Here is a 23648-nt window from a genome sequence, read left to right on the forward strand (position 1 = left end):
TGCCACCCAGGCGCCCCAAGACTGAGATTTTTTAAAAAAATGTTTTCAAGGTCAAATCAAATTGGAGGCAATCATTCTTCATTCCATTTATAAGACCTAGGTAACTTGTCTTGGTAAAGCTAGTACTAAAAATGCCTCTTTGTAGACAGGTAGTTAAAATACCATACAGAACTCATTTTTGACTGTCAAACCAAAATTATTTGCAACCCATAGATACATACAACCTTGTATGCTGACACCTCACTTAACTGTTAAATCACCTAAAAGATTATCTTGTCTTTCTTTTATGTGAATTCAGAAGCACAAAAGCTATTTAAAATTCCTTCTCCAGAGGAATTCTATTAGGAGTATTATATTTCTTTGGCAGTCCTAAAAGGAACCAGCTCGATATTTTAACATCATATTTTTTAAAGATACTTTGGGTTATTTTTTAAAAAGTTAGATTGAAACCTGAGAAATATGCACTATGTAAATGGAGTGAATTTTATCAGAGTGCTACAGTTCAAAGTGTTCTTTCACACCTGTCTGGTACTGAGGTAAACCACTCATATTAGCACTGTGACATTCAAAAATGCAAGTGATTAGTTGGTGAAAAAACACAAATAGAGAGTTTTTTCACCTACTACTGTCTGCATATTTAAATATGCACAAACAGATAGATTATGTTTTCACATATAAATTTTAGAGTATCCCAGAAGGGCATACGAATAAAAAGGAAAAAAAAAAGATTTATCGTACCATAAAAAATAGTCAATAGTCACAGTGAAACTGTGGGGAAAAGAAATTATTGAAGCGTAGCTCAGGTAATTTTAAGAGACTGATGCTAATAGATAGGGGAGGCTGAACACATTCTGAATTTTGAAAAGAAAGAAAATAGTGGACAAAGGAAGACAATAGCAATAATAACTACCACTTAATGGGTTCCCACTGTATATCAGAAGTATACTGAGTGCTTAAAAAAGTCTCAAATATAAGAGAGTCCATTTATCAAGTGTTTAATACATTCCACTTTATTCATAGAACAACTTTTTGAGTTAGGTACCGTTATTTGGTCCATTCTCCAAATGAGGAAACTGACAAGTTGTATCAACTTGCCCAAGGTCACATGAAGTTGAAAGAGTTAAGCCAGATATAAAAGCCAAAATAGGCTGATTGCAGAAACTATGCTCTACAGTAACCTCTCCATTATAGTCTCATTTAACTACTGACCTTCCTCTCAACCCAGTTAGAGTATGTCTTATTCCTCCTGTTTTAAAGATAGGCAGATGGAGGTAGAAATTTAGTAACTTGCACAAGATTGCTTATGAGTTATGGTAGCGAGATTAAAACTGGTTTAGTCCGGTTCCAGACTCTGAACTTTCCATTCTGTTATTCTGCTTTTGTTGCAGTATTCTTCATTCTTCAGTTATTCATTTGATCATTTATTCAACAAATAATTGTTGAGTGTTTTGTACAATGCTTTCTTCTGGGCTCTAGCAATACAAAGAAAGTGAACAATGCAACGTGCCGAAGTTTACATTCTAGGTGGGGGGAGATAGCCAATAAACAAAGAAACCAGCAAGTGAATGTCAAGTGTTAGTAGCTGCATTGTAAGAGGCTAGAAAATGATGGAAGATGGGTGTATTTACATATTTTAGATAAGATGGTCAATGCAAAGAAATTGTGACTGTCACTGGTAATTTTATGATATTGTCACTTTCTATCACAAGTGTCTTGACTCCTCAGTTCATAGGATACTGAAATTCAATCTGACTTTTTTTTTATATCATTCTTCTGGTTTCCAGAAGACTCAGCTTGTTAACATCTACCATTTCATTGCAGAAATGATTTTATGCTGGTTTTATTTCATAATTCTGCTTGAAGAGACAAAATGGGCAATTGTTTTCTTTCTAACTATTCTAAATAGCCAGCTTAATAAGGTGAACAAATGTTTGGACTTATTAGGAGAGTCTGCCTTGCCAACAATTAAGTAAAAGGGTCTTCTCCCATCATTAACACTTGATGTGGGATATTAGTTCTTAAAGGCATTCTCATGATAAAAGCAGTATTGATGTCAAGAACTAATTGACAGGTTTTAACTGAAGAACACTTATATTACAGAGTGTATGATGGTGAGATGTTTTCAACTTGTTTTTGCTTTTCTTTTAAAAAGCTGAAACTCTTCTTCCTAGTAGTAATTAAAAATAAACGACAGTCATTAACTTACTGTGGGCTTCTAATGGCTACAACAATGCTTCCTTGCATGAATGATTTACTGAGCTCAAGCAAAGTAATTCAACACTGAAGTTATCTTGAAAATTAAAAACCATTCTAGATAATGAATAGTTTCGATTTCTATAGCACCAATTTATGTGTAGTCTTCCTGTTATATGTATTCTTCTGCACATATACAACTTGCTAACTAACAGAAATGGTCTGAAAGGGACTCTACCTTAAAGAATAGCTCACCAAAGCTCAGTTTTTGTGCTTAACTCTATAGACTTGGGGGTGATGTTTACTCATTCATTCATTCAACCAACATTTATTGAGAAGCTTCTTTAGGTTAGGCATTTCCCAAAATGTTTGTGGAGTAAAAGAAGGAAAAAAAAGGACAGACTCTTCCCCCAAAAGAATTTATTATTACAGAATTGGGTAATATTTTATTCTAATCTCATTCCTTTTATTAAATTGGTTGTATCATAATTTCTTTAACCATGTGTTGAGAATGTGAGGGTGATTTTGCTGCGATATTTCTCACTCCATTGTTCACCAAGGTTGATTCCACCCATCTGGCTAGGTGGATGTCCCCTTCCTCCCTCACCGCTCCCTGTGTGTCCCTCCTAAAGCTGCTCCCTCTGTCAAAGTGGATTACCTTCCCAGATAGAGTTCTTCTGTCGAGTGTATGGGAGTAGCTGCACTCCCCTGCTAAAACCTCCAAACAAGCTCCCCAGGTCCATTTGTAGAACAGAAGTCTGTCAAGCTTCTAAGATTCCAGACACATCCAAATGAGGCACTGCATGTGGCAGTCTACCTTTCTTTTAAAAAACAAAACAAACAAAAAACTTGTGTTGAATACTCCTGATAAGTATTTGTTCACATTCTGATTATTTCTTTGGAATGGATTTCTGCCAGCATAATAACTTAAGTCAAAGGCATATACATTTTAGTCTATTAACAAATTTGCTGAAAATAAGCCCCAAATTGTAAAATAGGAGAAAATGTTGTATCATTTTATATTGTCACCAATAGTGTATGAGAGAGCCTTTCCTTATTCCATTTCCTTGTCAGCCTTAAGAATATAGAATGTTCCACTAAATGTGTATCATTGATCATCAATCTTTAAACAGTCTTCAAAATTGTTAAAAACTTTCTCATTTTAAAGAATAATTTATGAAATAAAATAATACTGATCAAAACAATTTTAGCTGATACTGATAGTTTCAATCTGACAAGATATCATCCAGGTTTTTGTTGTTGTCTCTTATATATGCTTATTTTTAGAGTATTAAGACATTATGAAAAATGCTGTCTGTTGGTTTGAGAAGTTTATTTGACTAAAGAAATAAAGATTACAGCTGATCAAGTTGAACATTGACATAAAAGCAAATGTCAGAAAATAAATAGATCTATATTTTGTTAGAGCTTATTTCATAAAAATATATCTAGGATATTGAGAATTAAATATAGTAGTAAAACTTTGTATTTGGTGCTAGTGCATTTTATTTAAGCACAAAATTCTTTCCTACCGAAAAGTGAAAAAAAATTTTACTGTGCATTGGTTTACAACGTCCTAACCATATGTTACTTAAAAATGAAGATATAGAGTAGCTTCATGATTCACCTGTAATTATCTGTTGCATCTTTATAACAGCATTTTGCCCTCTGTTTCTTTGTATGCTCAACTATTTGATCTTTCTATTCTCATCTCAATGGTTATATATGCTCTTTATTTCTAGAACTATGGGACACAAAAACCGGTATGTCAAAGTTCCCCGGGGTCACATCTGGGTTGAAGGTGATCATCATGGACACAGTTTTGACAGTAATTCTTTTGGGCCGGTAAGTCATTTGTCGCATGATATAATTGGATGTCACATGTAGGAACAAAATTATGTCAGGTAGATTGCTCAGGTAATCCAAGCACGACTGATCATGAGTTTCACAGTGGAGCGGTTTATATTTGGACAATTCCTTTTAAATATTAGATAGATGATATAAGCTGTCAAGGTGTGTGTGTGTGTGTGTGTGTGTGTGTGTGTACGCGCGCGTGTGTTTCATAGTAAAGAAATTAGACCCTTCAGTAAAGTACCAAAGATAGTTTCAGTTGGCTGACTAATCCCAGTAGAAAGGTCTGTTTTTTTTCTCCACAGAAATGCTCTTTGTCTTGTTTTCAGTTACTGCTTAACAGATAAAATGTGTAAAAGACCTATAAGCATCAATTTTCTAAATCGTTTGTTAAAAATGCAAGTATAATGGAAATCATAACGGTTAGTACCATTTCTTTTGTCCACATTTATTTTGTAGAAGAAATGCAGACATTCCTTATGCCATGTTTATAGTCTATGAAATATACGTCTAAACTGATATTTTGTAATTTTTTTCATTTTGAATGCATATAGAAATTCTCTGAACTCCTGAAACCACTAAAGTGAAGAATATTTTAGTTAATAGAAACTAGACCTGATTTCTAGTACCTACGTCTACTTAAAAACTTGGATCTTTAGCCAATTAGATTCTCTTACCACTGGGCATATCTATACTTGTTATGTATGTATAAATTAATTTTGAGCACCTTCAGATATGTTTGCAAAGAACATTATCCACATTCTTTTGTGTAAAACTAAGTGTTGGACATCTCTATAAAATAATTTCCATGACATATTATGGGAGATTACTATTATTGTCACTGGAGGAACAGCTACTTTGACTTACCTTTGGCCAAAAGTACAGTAAGAAGTGAAAGAAAACCTTATATGAGACCACTCCTATGTCTTTTTTGAGAGGAGGGGTTTCAGTGATGATAATAAAACCTTCTAAGGTCTTTTATGCTTTTGAAGAGTAATTATTACAAAAATGCAATTTAATCTTCTTAGGGTATATCAAAGATGGAATGAACAGATTGAAATGTGACCTACAGGTCACTTAATAGTGTCATAGAAGTGACTGTTATGAAGAAATTTAGTAGCAACTTGAAGGCAAAAAGAAATAATCTAAAAGCAGTTTTATTTCTCTCTCATCAATCAGTTTAAATCTATTTAGTGCATCATGTTGTTGGCCAAATCCACATTAAAATGTTGGTTAACTTTAGTTTGGGTTTTAACTCATTGGGATAGTGACTGAAATCAAGTGTTAAAATTATTGTGTTTTGTTATCAGATGTGGGGGGTGTGGTGAATAATAAAGTACTAATATGTGAGATTGGTTTGTTTTTCCTTTATAAATAAATAAATAAATAAATAAATAAATAAATAAATAAATATTTATAAGCAATAATATAAGCAATATTGCTTATATAATTAATATAATCCTCAATCAGTTTATTCTACATGCTTCCTTACTTTGGAAGGAAAAGATAGAGTTGATAGCCAGAATACAGAGAATTGCATGTAACCCTCGGTGTTTTTTTACCAGTAATAAGAATCAGAGGCCCCAAACCATTTTGAAATTTAGTGGTTGTTTTCTTCCCTTCTTAATTGTTATTAACAAACAAGCAGAGAGGCCCTTAGTCCATGGGGTAGGCTAAGCTATTAATGTCCATTCACTTAATTAGTTTTGTTTTTATTTGTAAAAATTAGGTGAAGAAACTTTATAGAAGGAAAACATTTGTCATATCACTTATAAAGCTAATTGTATTTGATGAGTTATAGTAAACATTTTTTTTTTACTTTGACAATAAACTCTCCTGTTTTGTGTTCCAATAGCATTTATAATTAGGATGAATTATTAATATTGATGCCCCCAAGCACATTTTAAAAGGACAATAGGGGGAAAATGTAAAATAAAACCCTGCAATTCTTATTTAAAGCTAAACTGTGATATTGGAGTATAGAATTTTCTTACTGCATTTTTGATTAATGAATGCTTATTGGAATATTTTGGTAATTATTTTAAAGTTTTTATAATTCTAAAAAATAAAAAGTAAGGTTTTGTAATTCTAAAAAACTGAAATAATCTTGAATTTTAAAATTCATATACACTTGAAAATTACTATATTTTTCCAATAATTCTAAGTTCCATTTTTTGGCTTATCAATCAGCATACTTGGAGGTTGTATGTGTAAGGTCAGTAAGCTCCAGGTTTTATGGATGGGGTTGATTCATTTCTCTTCTTGGAACTAGGGATTGTACTTTTTCTTAATGTAAACAATCTATCTTTAGGCAGTCAGGATTGTTTCTAAGATGCTTATCTTGACCTGGTGAAAACTGATTGAAGCTTTTACCCTTCATTTGCCTTCCAAATAATTTCAGAAATGTATCCAAATCGTTTTACATACTTTAACTCTTTGAATAGTAATGACACTTTATAATAGACTCTCCCTTGCTTATTTTAAAATATGGCCTATTAGTGATCATAATGGAGCTGACTTTTTCTATATTCAAGTAGACTTTTGATTGAAATCTAAAGAAGAATAAGAAAGAATGTCTCATTCTGGTGTTTTTCTAGTTTGTTTTCTTATTTCTTCTTGCTATTTTAATTTGCTTTACTGATTTGTTTTATTGCCACTCTATGTAGGCTCAAGAGGGAATGAAATAGTTATGAGTAAAAGATGAATAATAGATTAGGAATTTAAAGATAGCAATATTGATATAGCAATACAATACATACAGCAGAACAAGATCCAACAGCTGTACTTTTAAATTATAGAGAATGATTTATGGAAAGAAACTAGTAAACTCTCTTATGAATGTAGATGGTATGTTATAAAACAGAAAATTAGATAATTTTGGTTATGGACCTCATCAATCAGTTAACTTGTACTGGTCTACATTTCATCATGTATAAAGGGAAGAATTTTTTCTTCACTGAATCTATCTTAAATAAATAAATAATAAAATGAGTACATATTTTATCAATGAGTGATAAAATCTATGTAATTGTACTCCTATGATATACATAATCAAAATATATACCATCAAAATTTTAATGAACATCCTCAGCAACCTAAAATAGGAGTATAATTAAATAAAGTATGATTCATTCAGAGGTTTAAATATTATGCAGTCATTAAAAATTATATTTGTGACATAACATGGTATTATGTTCATGATACTGTTTTAAGTAAAAAAATAAAGACTGGAATATACAATATCATGTTATCTCTAGTTGCTATGATTATAGTTGATTCCTTTTCATACCTTTGTATTTCTTTTTATTTTAAAAAATTTGCAACAATTTTTATTATCTTTATAATTAGAAACAAAGCTAATTCTTTAAAAAGTAGGATAAAGGTGTTTAAATGACTTCTGAGTTTCATTTTGACTGTAAGTTCTATAAATATGTTTTATGGTTCTTTGGCCAGAGAAAAATGTCACAGATGTCATTGGTAGGAAATGTTTCAATTATGAAAAATATCTCTGTGGAATATTTTCATGGTAAACATCTTAAATATATCATTATAACACAATGATAGAAAATGTCCTGGGGAACCTGGGAGGCTGAATTGATTAGGTCTCCAACTCTTGCTACTGGTTCAGGTCAAGGCCTCATGGTTCCTGAGATCAAGTACCTGGTCTGGCTCTGTGCTGACAGAACAGAGCCTGCTTGAGATTCTCTCTCTCCCTGTCATCTGCCCATCCGCTGCTTACTCACACACACACTCTCTCTCTCTCTCTCTCTCACCCACTCAAAATAAGTAAATAAACATTTAAAAAAAAAAGAAAGAAAAAAGAAAATGTCCTATCTTCTCATAATATGGATTCACCAATGTATGACTATACTCAGGTTTCTAGTGTAATAGCTTTTGTAATTTTTTTAAAAATTATGATAATTATCTAGAAGTGTTTTTCAGTGTATGTTACTACTTTATCTTACTAGATTATATATTAAAGATATATGATGATTGCTGAGAACATTGATAACCTCTTATCTTACCAATTCTTTTGTTCTCTGAAATTAGGCTTTCCCTTTACCATCCCTACTTCCATGTAAATGACATTGAGACATTTTCTCCTGTAGCCATGGTGTTCTTTGCTAGCACTCAAAAGTAACTGATTATAATAAATACTGATGAATTTTCTGCTTGCCTCAAAATTAAAGTGCATTAAAAAGCAAGTTTTGTATTTGTATGTATGCATCCATTTTCAAATAATAAATTTTAGTTATTTCAGATTAGCAGACTTTTCATCAGTTAAAAATGTATATAGCATTTCATTCTTTCATTTATCATATTCATTTCAGTACTTAAATTTGAGATATTCTCATAGCTATTCATTCTTTGTAGTAAAAACACAAATAAGGATCTTTCCATGGCTTCCATTTAGCTCATATATTTTCTCTCTCTGAAGTTTTTCTTTTATTCTATCTAGCACTAAGTCATGAGCCACTGAAATCCTCTCACTGTTTGCTGTGTAGTGATTTGTTGTAAAGAATATATGTTATAATTCTAGGCACTTAGTGTCTAAATCAAGTAATTCATTTTTACTTCATTGATCAAAGAGTATTAGAAAAAGAACTTTTGACTTAAACATTTCAGGGCAAAGATAACCTTTCCAAGAATGTATAAAAGTGTTTTGATTTTTAGGTATGTGATCATAGTGTCACCTTGTGAACAATTTGTGTGCAGGAAGCATGAAGCAGAACTGAACAATTTGAATATAGAAACTATGCATGATATACTGCCTTTATCTGAGAGTGGAAACTGCAAGGTATACTAAGTATGAATTCTTTTTAGTTCCAAGTCATTTGGAAAATAGCTAACCTAATCACTTATTTCATGGGTGCCTAATTAAATAAAATATTAGGCCCCTAGAATGTTTTCTTGAAGGAAATATACTTTGAAGGAAATCACGGTTGTAGAATAAATGAGTAGTAGAAATATTACTTATTAATTAAATGAGCTGATTGTCTATAAGTGATGATATATAAGCAAGCACCGAAGTTGAAGATTAAAATGCCATAGAATTCAAAAGAGAACCTTGTGAAGTTCAAAAAGTTTTTTGCTTTTTAAAAAACTAGTGAGGGGGCCTCTGGGTGGCTCAGTTGCTTGAGCTTCCGACGTCAGCTCAGGTCATGATCTCATGGTCCTTGAGTTTGAGCCCCACGTGGGGCTCTGTGCTGACAGTTCAGAGCCTGCAGCCTGCTTCAGATTCTTGGTCTCCCTCTCCCGGATCTGCCCCTCCTCCACTCATTCTCTCTTTGTCTCTCTGTCTCTCTTTCTCAAAAATGAATAAATGTTAATTAAAAAAAAAAACTAATGAGAAATAAAGGAAAGGAGCAAAGTTTATGTTTTATATCATACAAGCCTTTTGTTTATGTCTTCAGTGCACATTTTGAGCGTCTACTATTTGTCTAGATTGATTCTGACCTGGACTCTGATAGGTGGAATGGGTCAGGAGAGATGAGGATTGTATTAACTACAGAGATGTTGCTAGATTAGCTAATACATGTGGGAAATGAACATTTTAATAGGTTTACTACTAGTCATGCCTGTTTTGAAATTTTCCCCTGTATTACACATTTTTGGTAAAAGAGAAATACAGCATGTGATTAGGCAATAAAACAAGATTGTTGGAAATGCAAGAAGACTGAAAGAAAGCTAATGGGTCGGGCAGTCTTTACATTTTTGAGACCAAGGACAAAGGGAGGAATTGAAATGGAGATTTGGGAGATATTTAAAACATTCAGAGATTTTAGGGACAGAGATTCAAGTCCTAGATAATGAAGAGTGCATTGAATTTGTGGGTCTTCCCAAACCTTTGTGTCTGTCATCAGAGATGCACTGATGCTTGGGAGGAGCAGGGATGAGGGTCAAGAGATACCACAATGACTGAATTACAATCCCTATTTCAAGGAAGGACAACCTAGACGGGAGGCAGATAATCAATCAGGCATTCACAACACAGCCTAAGAGGTACTCTCCGTGGGGGTGTGACAGGGTCTCTTAGAGGAGCAGACTTTTATATACTAAAAACCCATAAGAAAGAAACTGGAAAACTTCCTAGGAGAATTTGGTAGAACAGAGTATTCTGAAATCTGTGAAAATAATAACTATTTGGTAAAATCTTGTATTGCATAAAACACTTTAGATGCTGCATGTTTTGTGAATGAAGTGGTTTATGCCTTGAGTGCTTAATTGGTTTCAGCTGCATTGAAAACACTCTGCTAATACAATACAGAATAATCTTGTGGACTTATGATGAGAATGAATTGACATTTCATTTTATTTATTGTTGAAGTGTAGCATTTTCCTTGTATAAGTTCTCTTGAACAGCTAGAGTAACTTTTATTTAAAACCAGCCATTTTCAAATAAAGAAGAAGGTCATTAGACTGTGCTGACAGGATCCAAATAAAGTGTTCTATTCACACTTTCTTTAAAACATGTTGCTCAGACTGTAATTGGTGATATTTTCTTGTTTTCTTGTAGTGCATGCTTTTTTTTCATTAAAAAATTTTGTTAGGAACTAAAATAATCTATATTTTATAGGAAAATAATGGTAGCAACAGTCCTATGGTTCTTAAAATCATAAAACTGTACCTTGGTGTTTCTCACAGTTCCCTTAAACAGTGCTGGAACCGAATAACTTCACGTTTTACTTAGGAGTAATTTTCATTTGGCTGATGTAGACAAAGACATGCATTTCATAAAAAGTCCAAAGCCAAGGAAAAGAAATGCCAGTGTAATTAAAATATCTGTATAATGAAAGATGGCTAACAGTAAGGAAAGAGCCCATTCTCTGGAACAATATTAGAAACCGAGAAATACCTATGCAAAAAAAAGGAAACAAAAGTCCCTTGGGATTAACATTGCTTTTAGTTAGATTTGTTACTGTACAGTTAAGACATCAGAAAAAAAATGATTTTTAAAAAGAGAGTATGGAAGGATTATGTCAACTAAAGATCTTTGGGACGTAAATAATATCATCTCCCCACACACCCCACTGAAAACAGAGACAATCTGAGCTTCCATTTCTACCAAATCAAATTTCGCTTTCTGTCTTAATTATTCTGCTAGTGTAAAAATCATTTTCCACATGACTTCATTTTCAGATATGAGAAATGTCAGCAGAATTGTCATTAGACTTCATTGCTATGGCAGATACCATTCCTTTGGGCTGTTTAGTTACAGAATTAAGCATGTTCATTTTATTAGAAATGTATATTTACTGACAGTGGGGTCAGGAGCCAAGATTTGGCAAAATACATGCAGTGTTATTAATTTAGCAATTTTATAAGCTCTTAGAATTTTTTAAAGTGGAATTGAAACCTTTGTCTTATTGTTTATAAGACATAATTGGTGTCTGTCTACATAACTGGCATCTACCCAAAAAGTAAAATGGGAAATAGGAGGGGTCCAGAAAAGAAGAAAAATCTGCTATTGCCTAGTCTAGATAACAAAAGGAGAAAAAAATCTGCTATTAAATATACTGTGATTCAAGGCTTGAGATTGAATTTCCTCATTTAAATGGATATCTACTTATAAAATATTTATTGGGTAATTTTTTGTTCTCCACTTCTCTAAATATGCAAACAACAAACTATGTAAATGACTTTGTCTTTTGACTGAGCTTCTGGAAGATAACTTTCTTTGGAAATTTTACATTTCCCTAAAGCTTGTAAGATAATCTTAAAAATGACTTTGCTTGTGTCAGCATCTTATTGGTTATATTTATCGAAATGACTTGAAAGAGAATTAAAAGATCAGTTTGATTGTCAGTGACTTGAGTGGTATTTTTTTTCCCCCGGTGTAATAGAACCATGTATGGAGCCTATAATCAATCACGGTAACCACAGTTTTAGATACTATTCATAGGAAGACCCATATGGGTTTGTGGTATATTAAAATTTATCTAACTTTGGTGAATTAAAAAAAAAAATGCAGTTCTTTGATACAGTGGTAGGAATCGTAGCCATGAGGCATGTTCTATTGATGGGGCCTTGGAGGCCCCATGGCTTTTGCACTATCAGTAAGTGATTCCTGATCCAGTGACTCCCCGATATTTCTGCTCCAACCCATCCTGTCACTAAGAATTTTTCTGAAAACTCTGATCACATCATGCCACTTCTTAAAGCAGTATAATCAGCCTATAGCATCTAGCGTAATTAATGAAGAAATGTTAGAAGCCTTCCCTTTTAAATCAGAAACAAGGCAAGAAGGTCCACTCTCACCACTTCTATTGAATGTTGTGCTAAAGGTCACTGCCAGTACAGGTTAAGGTAAGAAAAAGAAATAAAAGATGTTGAGATTGGAGGGGCGCCTGGGTGGCTCAGTTGGTTAAGCATCCAACTCTTGGTTTCGGCTCAGGTCATGATCTCATGGTTCATGGGTTCAAGCCCCACATCAGGCTCTGTGCTGATGGCACGGAGCCTGCTTGGGATTCTGTCTCCCTCTCTCTCTGCCCCTCCCTGCTCTCTCTCTCTCTCTCTCAAGAAAAAATAAACATTAAAAAACATTTTAAATAATAAAAAAAAGATGTTGAGATTGGAAAGGAAGATTCTTAACTCTCTCCCCCCCTTAAGTAATGTATGTGATTATCTACTTAGAAAACTCAAGAAGAATCTGCAGACTTATTAAGACAGTCTTGTAAGTTGACTAGCATAAGAGCTGTCATGTACAATCATCAACCATGTGTAGACTTTATTAACAAATAAGAAACACACCCTTAAAGAATTTGCCATTTAAAATAGTGATAAAGAAGTCAGGACAATGGCTCCTGGGAGGCTCAGGTGGTTAAGTCTGTGACTCTTAATTTTGGCTCAGGTCATGATCTCAGTCTGTGAGTTCAAGCCCCATGTGAAGTTCTGTGCTGATAGTGCTGAGTCAGCTTGGGATTTGCTGTCTCTCCTCTCTCTGCACCTCCCCTGCTGTGTGCACATTCACACATACTCTATTTCTCTCTCAAAAATCAATAAACATTAAAAACTGAAAAAAGAATTCAGAATAGTGGTTTCTTCTGGAGAGGAGGGAGTGAATGTGATTGGGGAAGGTTGAACAGGGATACCAAATTACTGGTACTGTCTTATATCTTTAGCAGGGGGTGAGTATATAGGGGTTCGTGATATTATACTTTATGCCTTTTATGTCTGAAATATGATAGTATATTTTTAATAACTACATAAACAAAAATATTAAAAGTTGGTGTCAGTGGCCACACGTCACATGGCAGTTTCCCCCTAACATCTGCAGGGTCTAAGTCACCGAAGTTCATGTACAATGTGTCTAAATACTTGACAGCTATAAATCAAACTAACAAACTGCTAAATGAAATATATTCCTTTGTCTTAACTTGCTAAATATACCTTCATATGGCTAAAACCAGAAAATGTAACCAGGATGGTTGAATTTAATTATTATTACTAGTCTGAATATTCTGCTGAAAGACCTGTGATGTTTGGAATAGTGATATAATAAAAATACATATATTTCAAAAATTATTATATGTTTTCCATACAATTTTTCTGTTCTCCATTTTAGCAAGATCATTATGCTGTTATAATACAGATTTTCACATAATTTGCATGGTATTATTAATAGTTACAAAAAAGAGTAAAATAATATTTAATCGCATTTATAGTGACAAAAGTATGAATATATGTTTATCAAAATGTAAGTGAAAGTAAATATAAACAATTAAAAAGTAACTTTTTTTGAATTTTTCCAAATTTTTGAAAAATATCAAAAGTCCATTTTAAAATCAAAAGGCAAGATAAAATGACTACTAACAAACATAAAAATATCAAAATGATTTGAATAAAACTGAAATTTTTAATATTTAAAAAATCAATTAAATTTTTATTATATTTTGTTATAAAAATAAATCTACTTACAGGATGAGGGTTTAATTTCTATATAGTTGTCCATGTAAAAGTCAGTATTACACTTTATGCATGTTATATCCTTAACTACATACATACATACAATTTAAGAGGCACCTAAATCCATTTAAATTTTTGGACAGGAGGATAATAAATAAGAAAAGGCATGTTAGCAAGACTGATTTGGGAAAATTATGAATGGAAGCTTAGATTGCAAACAGGCTCTTGGTAGAGAATACAATTACTTGATGATAGTATCGGTTAAAGTGGGAGATGATTAGTCCCTAGACCATGGTGGTAGTAATAAAAATATGAAGAAGTGGATTGATTTGAGAGTCCTTAGGAACCAAGAACTGATTGGATGTGTGTTAGATTCTGCAGCCGGGAATTAATAATGCACCATATCTGTTAGAGAAGTTTACCAGCTGAAATACTGAACTGCCTTCATGTTCACCTATGATCAAATTTTGAGGGATCAAACCTCAAAATTGAGTTATATTAAATTATAACAATATATAATTTTAATAAATTAAAAAATAACAACATAACAAATATACATCTGTGGTTACTTTTACGTGGAAGACCAGAAGATGGAAGTGACAATGTGATGTCTACAAGCTCCTTTAGTTTGCAAAGTACTTGGAGAGATACTTCATTGAGCAGTCTTGGCTACCTAATGAGAATTGTAGTGCCTTATCATGATTACACTTGCTGTCCCAATCGTGGGAAGGATAATCGAGTCATGCTCATGATTCATTTAAACATACAGGCAAGTATTATTCCATCAAAATTCTGTCCCCTTACACTGAGCATCCATGCCAGCCAATGCACTACCTACCCATTTCACAGGGCTTTCTGCTCTTTTTCTCAAGTGTTCACGTATTTCAACAGGTGAAAGCGATTCCTAGAATGTACAGGCTAGTGAGAAGGAAATGTATTTTGTAAAAGTAAGCATTTTGATTGTTGAGCTGGCCAACAGAGAAGCAGGTTTATTTTTTTAAAACTTTTTTTTTTCAAAGTTTATTTATTTTTGGGACAGAGAGAGACAGAGCATGAATGGGGGAGGGGCAGAGAGAGAGGGAGACACAGAATTGGAAACAGGCTCCAGGCTCTGAGCCATCAGCCCAGAGCCTGAAGCGGGGCTCGAACTCCCGGACCGCGAGATCGTGACCTGGCTGAAGTCGGACGCTTAACCGACTGCGCCACCCAGGCGCCCCAAGAGAGAAGCAGGTTTAAAAAAAAAAAAATTCCTTTCCAGGGCACCTGGGTGGCTCCTTTGGTTAAGCATCTGACTCTTGGTTTTGGCTCTGGTCATGGTCTCATAGTTTGTGGGACCAAGCCCCATCTCAGGCTCTGAGCTCAGTCTTGAATCTGCTTGGGATGCTGTCTCTCCCTTTCTCTTTGCACCTCCCCCGCTCATTCAAAATAAAGGCGCTAGGGCCTGTGCTTGCTCTCTCAAAATAAATAAATAAAAAGCAAACATTAAAAAAAAGAAGATATCTTTAACAAATTTCCTGTCCAGGGGCACCTGGGTGGCTCAGTCAGTCAAGCGTCCGACTTTGGCTCAGGTTCTGATCTCCTGGTTTGTGAGTTCAAGCCTCAGGTGGGGCTCTGTGTTGACAGCTTGGAGCCTGAAGCTTGGTTTGGATTCTGTATCTCCCTGTCTCTGCCCCTCCCCTGCTCATGCTCTGTCTCCCGATCTCTCTCTCAAAAATAAATAAATATTAAAAAAAAAAAAAATCCTGTCCATTATTGTTATTCTGACTTCGGTTCAGGCCATGATCTCAAGGTTCATGAGTTTGAGACCTGCATTGGGCTCTGTGCTGACAGCTCAGAACCTGGAATCTGCTTCGGATTCTGTGTCTCCTTCGCTCTCTGCCCCTCCCCCACTCGTTCATTTTCTCTTTCTTTCTCTCTCAAATATAAATATTAAAAAAATTAATAAAAAAATTTGGAAGTATTTTTAAAAAGAGTAATCATTAATTTTGCTGATGGAATGTTGTAGAACGTTCACACTAATTTCAATTTACATTAAATAAATAAATTAATTAATTAATTAACTAATTAAATAACAGTTTTAAAATAAATATGTTGGTATTGTGAAAGGGGAAATTATAAGTCCTCATTGAATTGTGGAATCTTGTGCTTAGTTTGTTTATACTAAACCTTATTTCCATAAAAATAATAATTATTAATTAGAATCTACTTTAGACTAACAACCACATTAGGCCAAAGTTTGACACATAGACTTCCATGACTTTACTTATAATTAAAGAGTTGTAACCAAACCATTTTCAGAGCTATTTAAATATCTCTTATTGTGAACTGTATTTGCCTATTCCCTACAGAGTCTTTAAACTCCATCTACTGGGAAGCTACAGGCAAATGAAAGATCCCTAAGTCTTAAGTGAGCCATGATTCTATTTAGGTTGTTCATAGAAATTATTACATTTACAAAAATACTAATGAGATTATATATTATGTCATTTCTTCAGATCATTATGGAATTATGTAGATTCTTGTCAAGGAAAAATTCTAATCTTAAAATGGTTTATTCAGAGGCTTTTAAAACAGACTTAATTGTGTGCTTCTTCTGACATTGAAAACAAACCAAAAACACCCCCAAAATAAAAACAGGTATTTGCTCAGTCTTCCAAACAAAGAAAAATTAAGTACTGATTTGGGAATGGTAATGCCATTAAATGAATTAATTCTTTGCTTCTAAAGGCCTGGTTTCACTGGGCTGCTACTTCCAGATTTAATATATTACGCTGAACTGACTGCAAACTAATAGTACAAAATGGACAAGGCCATTTAAAAGGTCATTCATCAAAGTGCATGGTATTTAAATAACCTTTTTTGCCCAGATGGACATTGCTGGTTAAACTGCAATATCTTTTCAAATAGTATGACACTGTTGAGTCACACAAGTATACTTTATAAGAGCTTTAAATAAATTTTCAAGAGCAAGTTCTTGTTTGATTTTTTATACTCACATAATACTTCTCTGTATTTGAATTTGAAAAAAAAATCCCCATGCTTTAGCTGCAATATTTTTCCCCTTAGATGAACCTACTATTTGATTGCAGGAAATTTTCTCGATAGCCTTATATATTTCATATAACAATATTATGTTAATGTGAAATTTTATTATTGGCCTCTACACTCTATCATTAACCCTGTCTCACTCCTCATTCTTTTGGAGTTTATTATCTGTGGTCTTTTGTTTTGTTTTGTTTTTTTAATTGCACCAAAGGAAATTTGGTATTTAGTTTTAAGAAAGATTGTGAATAAGATATCCTTTTATGGAAGGGGTTTAAATAGGGGATAGGCCTGTGTATGAGGACATTACCCTGAATTGATATATTATTATCATTTAGATTTAGTAATATGGCCCTCTTTATAAAATTATTTTCTATACTCTTTGTTTTTAATCCCTAAAAGTGTCCAATATGGCCATAGGGACTATTACCATGATCCTTTGATGAATGTGTCTGTTCAAATGTGCTTTTCTATAACCTCAGTCCAGTTTAAAAATAAACCAGCCAAAAGCATCATGAATCATGCAAAGCAGAATCATTTTGAAATACATGAAAAATATGCTCTGTATTTTTTTCTTCGTGCTTAATTGTAAGTAAACTGGGCCTAGAGTAAATTATGTCTTCATAGCTCATCATACATTCCATGTTCCCAGCCCTTGATTTCTCTTACTCCGCAATATAATATAGGGCCTCCTTCTACCCTAGGAGGCTGATCTCTTCTGCTGTGAAAATTCTGTTCCTCTTTCCTTCCCTCAAAGAAATCTAATACCTTCACAGAGCAAGTTACTTTTAACTTTTTACAAATGTAGCATGAACCTTTCTCCTCCACTAAGCATCGCCATAAAATCAAAAAATAAAAATAAAAATAAATAAATAAAACAGAAGATAGCTAGTGGGCACAAGGAATTATTTATGCAGTGACACTCCCTCAAAGTACCACAAAGTCCGCTCGCTTGTCTCTGAAGGCAATGGTGAATAAGGCTTTAAGAGTGTTTTGATCCATGAGCGCTAAAGCCTCACCCTGACCAAATGCTTCTACCACCTAAAGGCCTTCTGAAGCTGTGGAAAAGCCTAATCCCATGGCCATGGCTCTGGACAGCTTCCCAGTTTGAACCAGAGGAGAGGGGATAATCTGATCTCTGGCTCTCAATCTGTAGGGCCATTATGGGTTACATGCCAATCCAGAACCAATTAACTGTGACCAGTTGACCAAGATCTAGATGAAAAAAGACTATGATTGGCCTAGCTTGAGTCAGGTGTGCATCCTAGAACAATTATTGTCAAGGCCAGGAGCGCTAAGGTAACTAATTTGAATCAGATATCTACCTCTAGACCAACTAGTGTGGCTAGGGGTTATGGGTATATAAAAATATGGCAGTTCCCTGAAAACCTATTTTGCTCTTACTGAAATAGAGGAATTATTGTTCCCAGTTTCTGCATGGCGCTGGGCAGACCAAAGAATAGACCACACTATCATATAATAGAAAGTAGAAAGCATAAATGTCGTAACAGAGACAGACATAAAATACTCTGAAGTTCATAGAAGTGGTTATTTCCAGCAGGAAATAATTGGAAAGGCTTCCATGAGTTCAACTTTGAAGAAAAGATAGGATTTGGGCTTGTGGACAAGTAGAAAGTCACTTTCCAGAGGTAGAAAGCAAATTAGCAGAAGCAGGGAGGTGGTGTGCTTAGTATGATAGAGAAAGACTGGATTCAATAGGCAGAAAGGGAGAGGCTAGGGCTTGAAGGTTCCTGGGTGGGGAGAAACACATACTGTATTTTAAAACGTATCTTCTGGGAACCTCTGATCCCGAGCAAACTCCCTCAGGCGTATAGTTCCTCTTAAGAATATAACAGACACCACCTACTCCCCCTCAGGTTTCCCTCAGGAATTTGACAGACAAAAGACCTGAGTAAAAATAAGTGGACCATAAAACATAAGACCTGCATGGAACAATGAATACTATGGAAATGAGCCAATCAAAAATGAATGACTAAGCATTTAGAGTTACCTAGCCAATAAGGGTAGAACCTGAGAAGGAACAAGAGGGAAGGAAAGGGGCAGACCCAAACGCTATCGAACAAAATTCCTTGCCTCTAGTTGTGGGCATTCACTTCCAAATGCCCCCTTTCTGTAAAGAGAGCTTCCATACCATTCTTATTTTCTGATCTTATACTCTAAGAAACTTTTTCCTGCTTCTCATTTTATTCTGTGTTGTCCACCTCTTCACTCTTCAAAGCAGCAATACAATGAACCGTGGACATTGAGGTAAAAAATCCTGCAACATTAGGACATGTAGTGGGTATTTAAGCAATCTTACCATTTGTAGTGGGTAATTTAAGCTGTGGAAAGGGCAAAGTCTGAAGCCATGACTAAGGGCCTTCATTGTCACCCAAAGAAGTCTGGACATTATCCTTTGGGCCATGAAGCACCCAGAAAGCATTTGAGCATGGTAGAGGAATGATTAGAGCAGCAAGTTAGGAGCAACATCTGGCAGTGTTGTGTAGAATGAGTTGGAGAATGAAGAAACACAAGGTAAAAAATCCTCAACCTATAGAATCCTGCAGTATATTCCACAGTAAACAGATCAAACTTCGGTGTACTTAGAAAACAACTTGGGTAACTTATTAAAAATGCAGATGGCTAGGCCTGCCACTTGATGATTTTGGTGAAATGGGACTTTGGGGGTTTCTTTTCTTTCTTCTTTCTTTCTTCTTTCTTTCTTTCTTTCTTTCTTTCTTTCTTTCTTTCTTTCTTTCTTTCTTTCTTTCTTTCTTTCTTTCATCGTTTCTTTCTTTCTTAGCACCAGTGATCAGGTAGGTGTGGCAAAAGGACCACTCTGAGAAATGCTGATCTTGAGAAGTAATTTGGAGAATCCATTTAATGATTATTTGTGTCTCAAAGAGCCCTGGTTCACCCTTGCAACTTGCTGAGCTTTCTGAGTTCTGGAAGTCAGCTTTGGTCTTGGTATGATATATCTGAAATCAGAGCCAAGCAGAATGTTGAAGGAATGAAGTCTCACTTTTCTCTAAAGTTTACGTGGGCTCTGTTTCATGTGGTGCTATCTCTGTGGGTAAGTCAACTAGAAATTTTACAGCATGACTCACCCGAAGAATAGCATTGAGTTCTGTGGTTACAGTGGGGGAGCAGTGCCAGAAAAGATTAATGTATTCTGTTTTAAGACTAAGTGTGATTATTTTATGTGGCTTCAAGATTCTGTTCTCTACTTGCAACCTATGCAAATTCAAATTCAGTGCAATTTAAATGACAAAGGGTGATTTGGGCTGTTTAACACATGGGAGATTGGTATTAATCATCTGGTTTTTGGCAGTTTCCCCTCTGGAGAGAGGGAGGAGTGATTAGTACTCCCAGGAGTACTTGCAGAGGAGAGATGAATTAGTAGATTTTGTTTGGCTATTTTTTATTAAATAATTATAGGTCTTTTTAAAAAATCTCCTTATGTCTCCTGAATTAGGAGCAATAATATGGTTATCCTGTGCTGATAAATTCTGAGATCCAAATTTAGATTGATTTTGTGTGTGTTCCAGACAGTATTTTTTTCTTAATTCTATCGTAAGTCATTCTTGTGTGCAATGTATGGCTCACCGTAATTTATCTAAGATTAAAAGCTACTAAAGTTCTGAAGCTGTGGTAAGATGTTTTTCATATGCTCTCCTTTTTCCTTTTCACCATTCTACCTTTCTTCCATAATTTTCTTTTGCAACTCAGCTAGATGCTAGTCTTTGAAAAGATAATTCTTCCACTTGGCTCAGGGTTTGTCAGGGTTACCTTCATGTTGCCAAAACCAGTGATGGTTTCCACATACTCATCTTATTCAGCCTTTCAGCAGTATCCGATATGGTTGACCACTTCCTCTTTAAGCCATTTTGAGAATTTTTCTGTCCTTAGCTTCCTTGAACCTGTAAAACCAGCCATTGTTTCTAGGCCTTTTTTGCATTTCTATCCTTCTCTGCCAGGCCTCTAAATTTGGCATGCCCCTGAGCTCTGTCCTGAAATTCCATCTCTATTTAAAGCTCTCTGGCTAAGAAAATTGATTCCATGTCTTTAACTTTTTTAAATGTTTATTTATTTTTGAGGGAGAGACAGAGTGTGAGCCAGGGAGGGACAGAGAGAGAAGGAGACAAAGAATCCAAAGCAGGCTCAAGACTCTGAGCTGTCAGCACAGAGCCTGATGTGGGGCTTGAACTCACCAACTGTGAGATCATGACCTGAGCTGTAGTCAGATGCTTAACTGACTGAATCACCCAGGCTTTCCTATCCCATGTCATTTTAAATGATGTTTTTATGCATGGTTGCTCAGATTTATAGCTTTAGGTCCTATCACACTGGGATGTTCAAAAGCATCTCATTAAGGGGAGCCTGGGTGGCTCAGTCAGTTGAGAGACCGACTTCGGCTCAGGTCATGATCTCACGGTCTGTGAGTTCAAGCCTCGCGTCGGGCTTTGTGCTGACAGCTCAGAGCCTGGAGCCTGCTTCGGATTGTGTTTCCCTCTCTCTCTGCCCCTCCCCCACTCATGTTCTGTTTCTCTCTCTCTCTCTCTCTCTCTCTCTCTCTCTCTCTCTCTCTCTGTCAAAAATAAACATTAAAACAAAATTTTTTAAAGCATCTCATTAACATGTCTAAAATGAAACGCCCTGTTCCCTTTCTTCCCACCGCCATCTTATTTCCTCAGACTTGCCCCACTTAAGTAGATTGGCATCACCATCGACCCAGTTATACAAGCCAGGCAGTTGGGAGGCATCTTTGATGTCTTACTTTGCAGCACTCCCAACTTCAGCCCACCATCAAGGCCTATTAGCTCTTCCACCATCAGATAATTCCAACTCATCTGCATTTCTGCTTCTCTAATTCAAGTCATATGGCATATCTCCCTGTAATAGCTTCCCCAACAGCCTACAAGGCTTTCCTTCTTAATTTTCTCAACTCCAATGTCTAGATCATAGTTGGGGTCATCGGACCCTCAAACAGGTCCCTCTCCTACATGAAACACTTCCGTGGCTTTCTGTTGCTATTAGAATGAAAAACCTCCCTACAAAGTTTTCTCTGATTCATTTGACCCTGGCCTTCAGGGGCCTCACACTATGTGGCCCCTGCATATCTCTCTATTCTTGAACCACTCTGGTCTTTTTTCGGTTCCTTGGGCATGCCAAGGTCTTTTGCACTAAATAACTCCTGTTTCTTGAATTCTCTTCCCTTAGGTTTTTGTATAGCTGGCCCCTTACTTTCCCTATTTCAGAGAAGATTTGTCTGTGTACCCAGTCTAAAATGGAACACACATATACACACAACCCTCTGCCATCACTATCACTACTGTGTTATTTTCTTCATAATTCTTATCACTATCTGACATTTTATTTATTTACTTTTTTTTTTTTAATTTTAGCTCCTCCAGTCGAAATTCAACTTCATGAGATCAAAGACATTGTCTTTTGGGCTCATTACTATAGAACAGTGCCTGGTCTATAATAGTCACTTTATACATATTTTTTAGATGGATAAGTGAATTTTTGTTCTATAAATGAGCTTAGCTCTAATGTGTGTATGCATGTGTGTGTATGTGTATGTGTACACATAGTGGAATATAATTCAGCCATGAGAAAGAAGGTAATACTGCTATTTAGGACAATAAGGATGGAAGTTGAGGGCATTATGCTAAGTGAAACAAGCCATACAGAGAAAGACAAATACTGCATGATATCACTTTTTTGTTAAATCTAAAAAGTCAAACTTCACAGAAACAGAGAGTAGAAAAGTGGTTGCCAGGAAATGGGGTTTTGGGAAATAGGGAAAATTGGTAAAAGGTTTTGGGAAATTGGTAAAAGATAAAGGGTACAGGGGCAGCGGGGTGGCTCAGTCCATTAAGCATCCAACTGTCGATTACAGCTTGGCTCATGACCTCAAAGTCTGTGAGATTAAGCCCTGCATGGGACTCTGTGCTGACAGCACAGAGCCTGCTTAGGATTCTCTTTCTCCCTCTCTCTTTGTCCCTTCCCAACTCTCTCTCTCTCTCTCTCTCTCAAAATAAATAAACATTAAAAAAAAAAGGTAAAGGGCACAAACTATAACCTACAAGATGATTAAGTCCTGAGGATCTAGTGTAAAACAAGGTGACTATACTTGAATTTATATATAAAATATATAAATTTATACATAAAATTTATATATAAAAATAATATGTAAGGTGATGGATGTGTTAACTAACTAGATGGGAGGACTACTTTCATAGTGCATATGTATATTAAATCATCACAATGTATACTTTAATTGTCTGACAATTGTATTTGTCAATTGTAACTCAATAAAGCTGGAAAAATTGAAAAAAAAAGAAAAGAGAGTGGAGAAAAAAATAAAGCTAAATTAAGTAAGTATTTGTCTAGAACACTCATGCTCTAAATTAACAATAGAAGAGCTGATCAGAGGAAAAACAAAACAGATAGTAACAATTCAATCACAAGCAGACAGGACAAGGAAAAACAGGGCCAAGGAAAGGATTTCTTTCAAGTGGCACCCAGGGCTTTTGTAATAGGTCAGTAGACCAAGGTTGACTGAAACCTGGAAGAAGGGCAGAGTAGAAATGGGCATGGTAGGAATCACTACCTCCCACTAACTTCCCCGTCTAGAGAATCAGTAGTAG

General features: G+C 35.1%; 1 protein-coding gene across 1 annotated transcript in view; it reads left to right on the forward strand.

Annotated features, from left to right (window-relative positions):
- IMMP2L (inner mitochondrial membrane peptidase subunit 2) overlaps positions 1–23648 on the forward strand; it is a 905116-nt gene that overhangs the window by 682714 nt on the left and 198754 nt on the right. Inside the window, exon 6 of the mRNA XM_086692395.1 lies at positions 3936–4038. Within this exon, the coding sequence (XP_086548521.1) occupies positions 3936–4038 (103 nt within the window). The remainder of the gene's footprint in view (positions 1–3935; positions 4039–23648) is intronic.

Source organism: Puma concolor, chromosome A2 (genome assembly GCF_028749965.1).
Source record: "Puma concolor isolate L17-30 chromosome A2, mPumCon1.1.hap2, whole genome shotgun sequence".
NCBI classification, from domain to species: domain Eukaryota; kingdom Metazoa; phylum Chordata; class Mammalia; order Carnivora; family Felidae; genus Puma; species Puma concolor.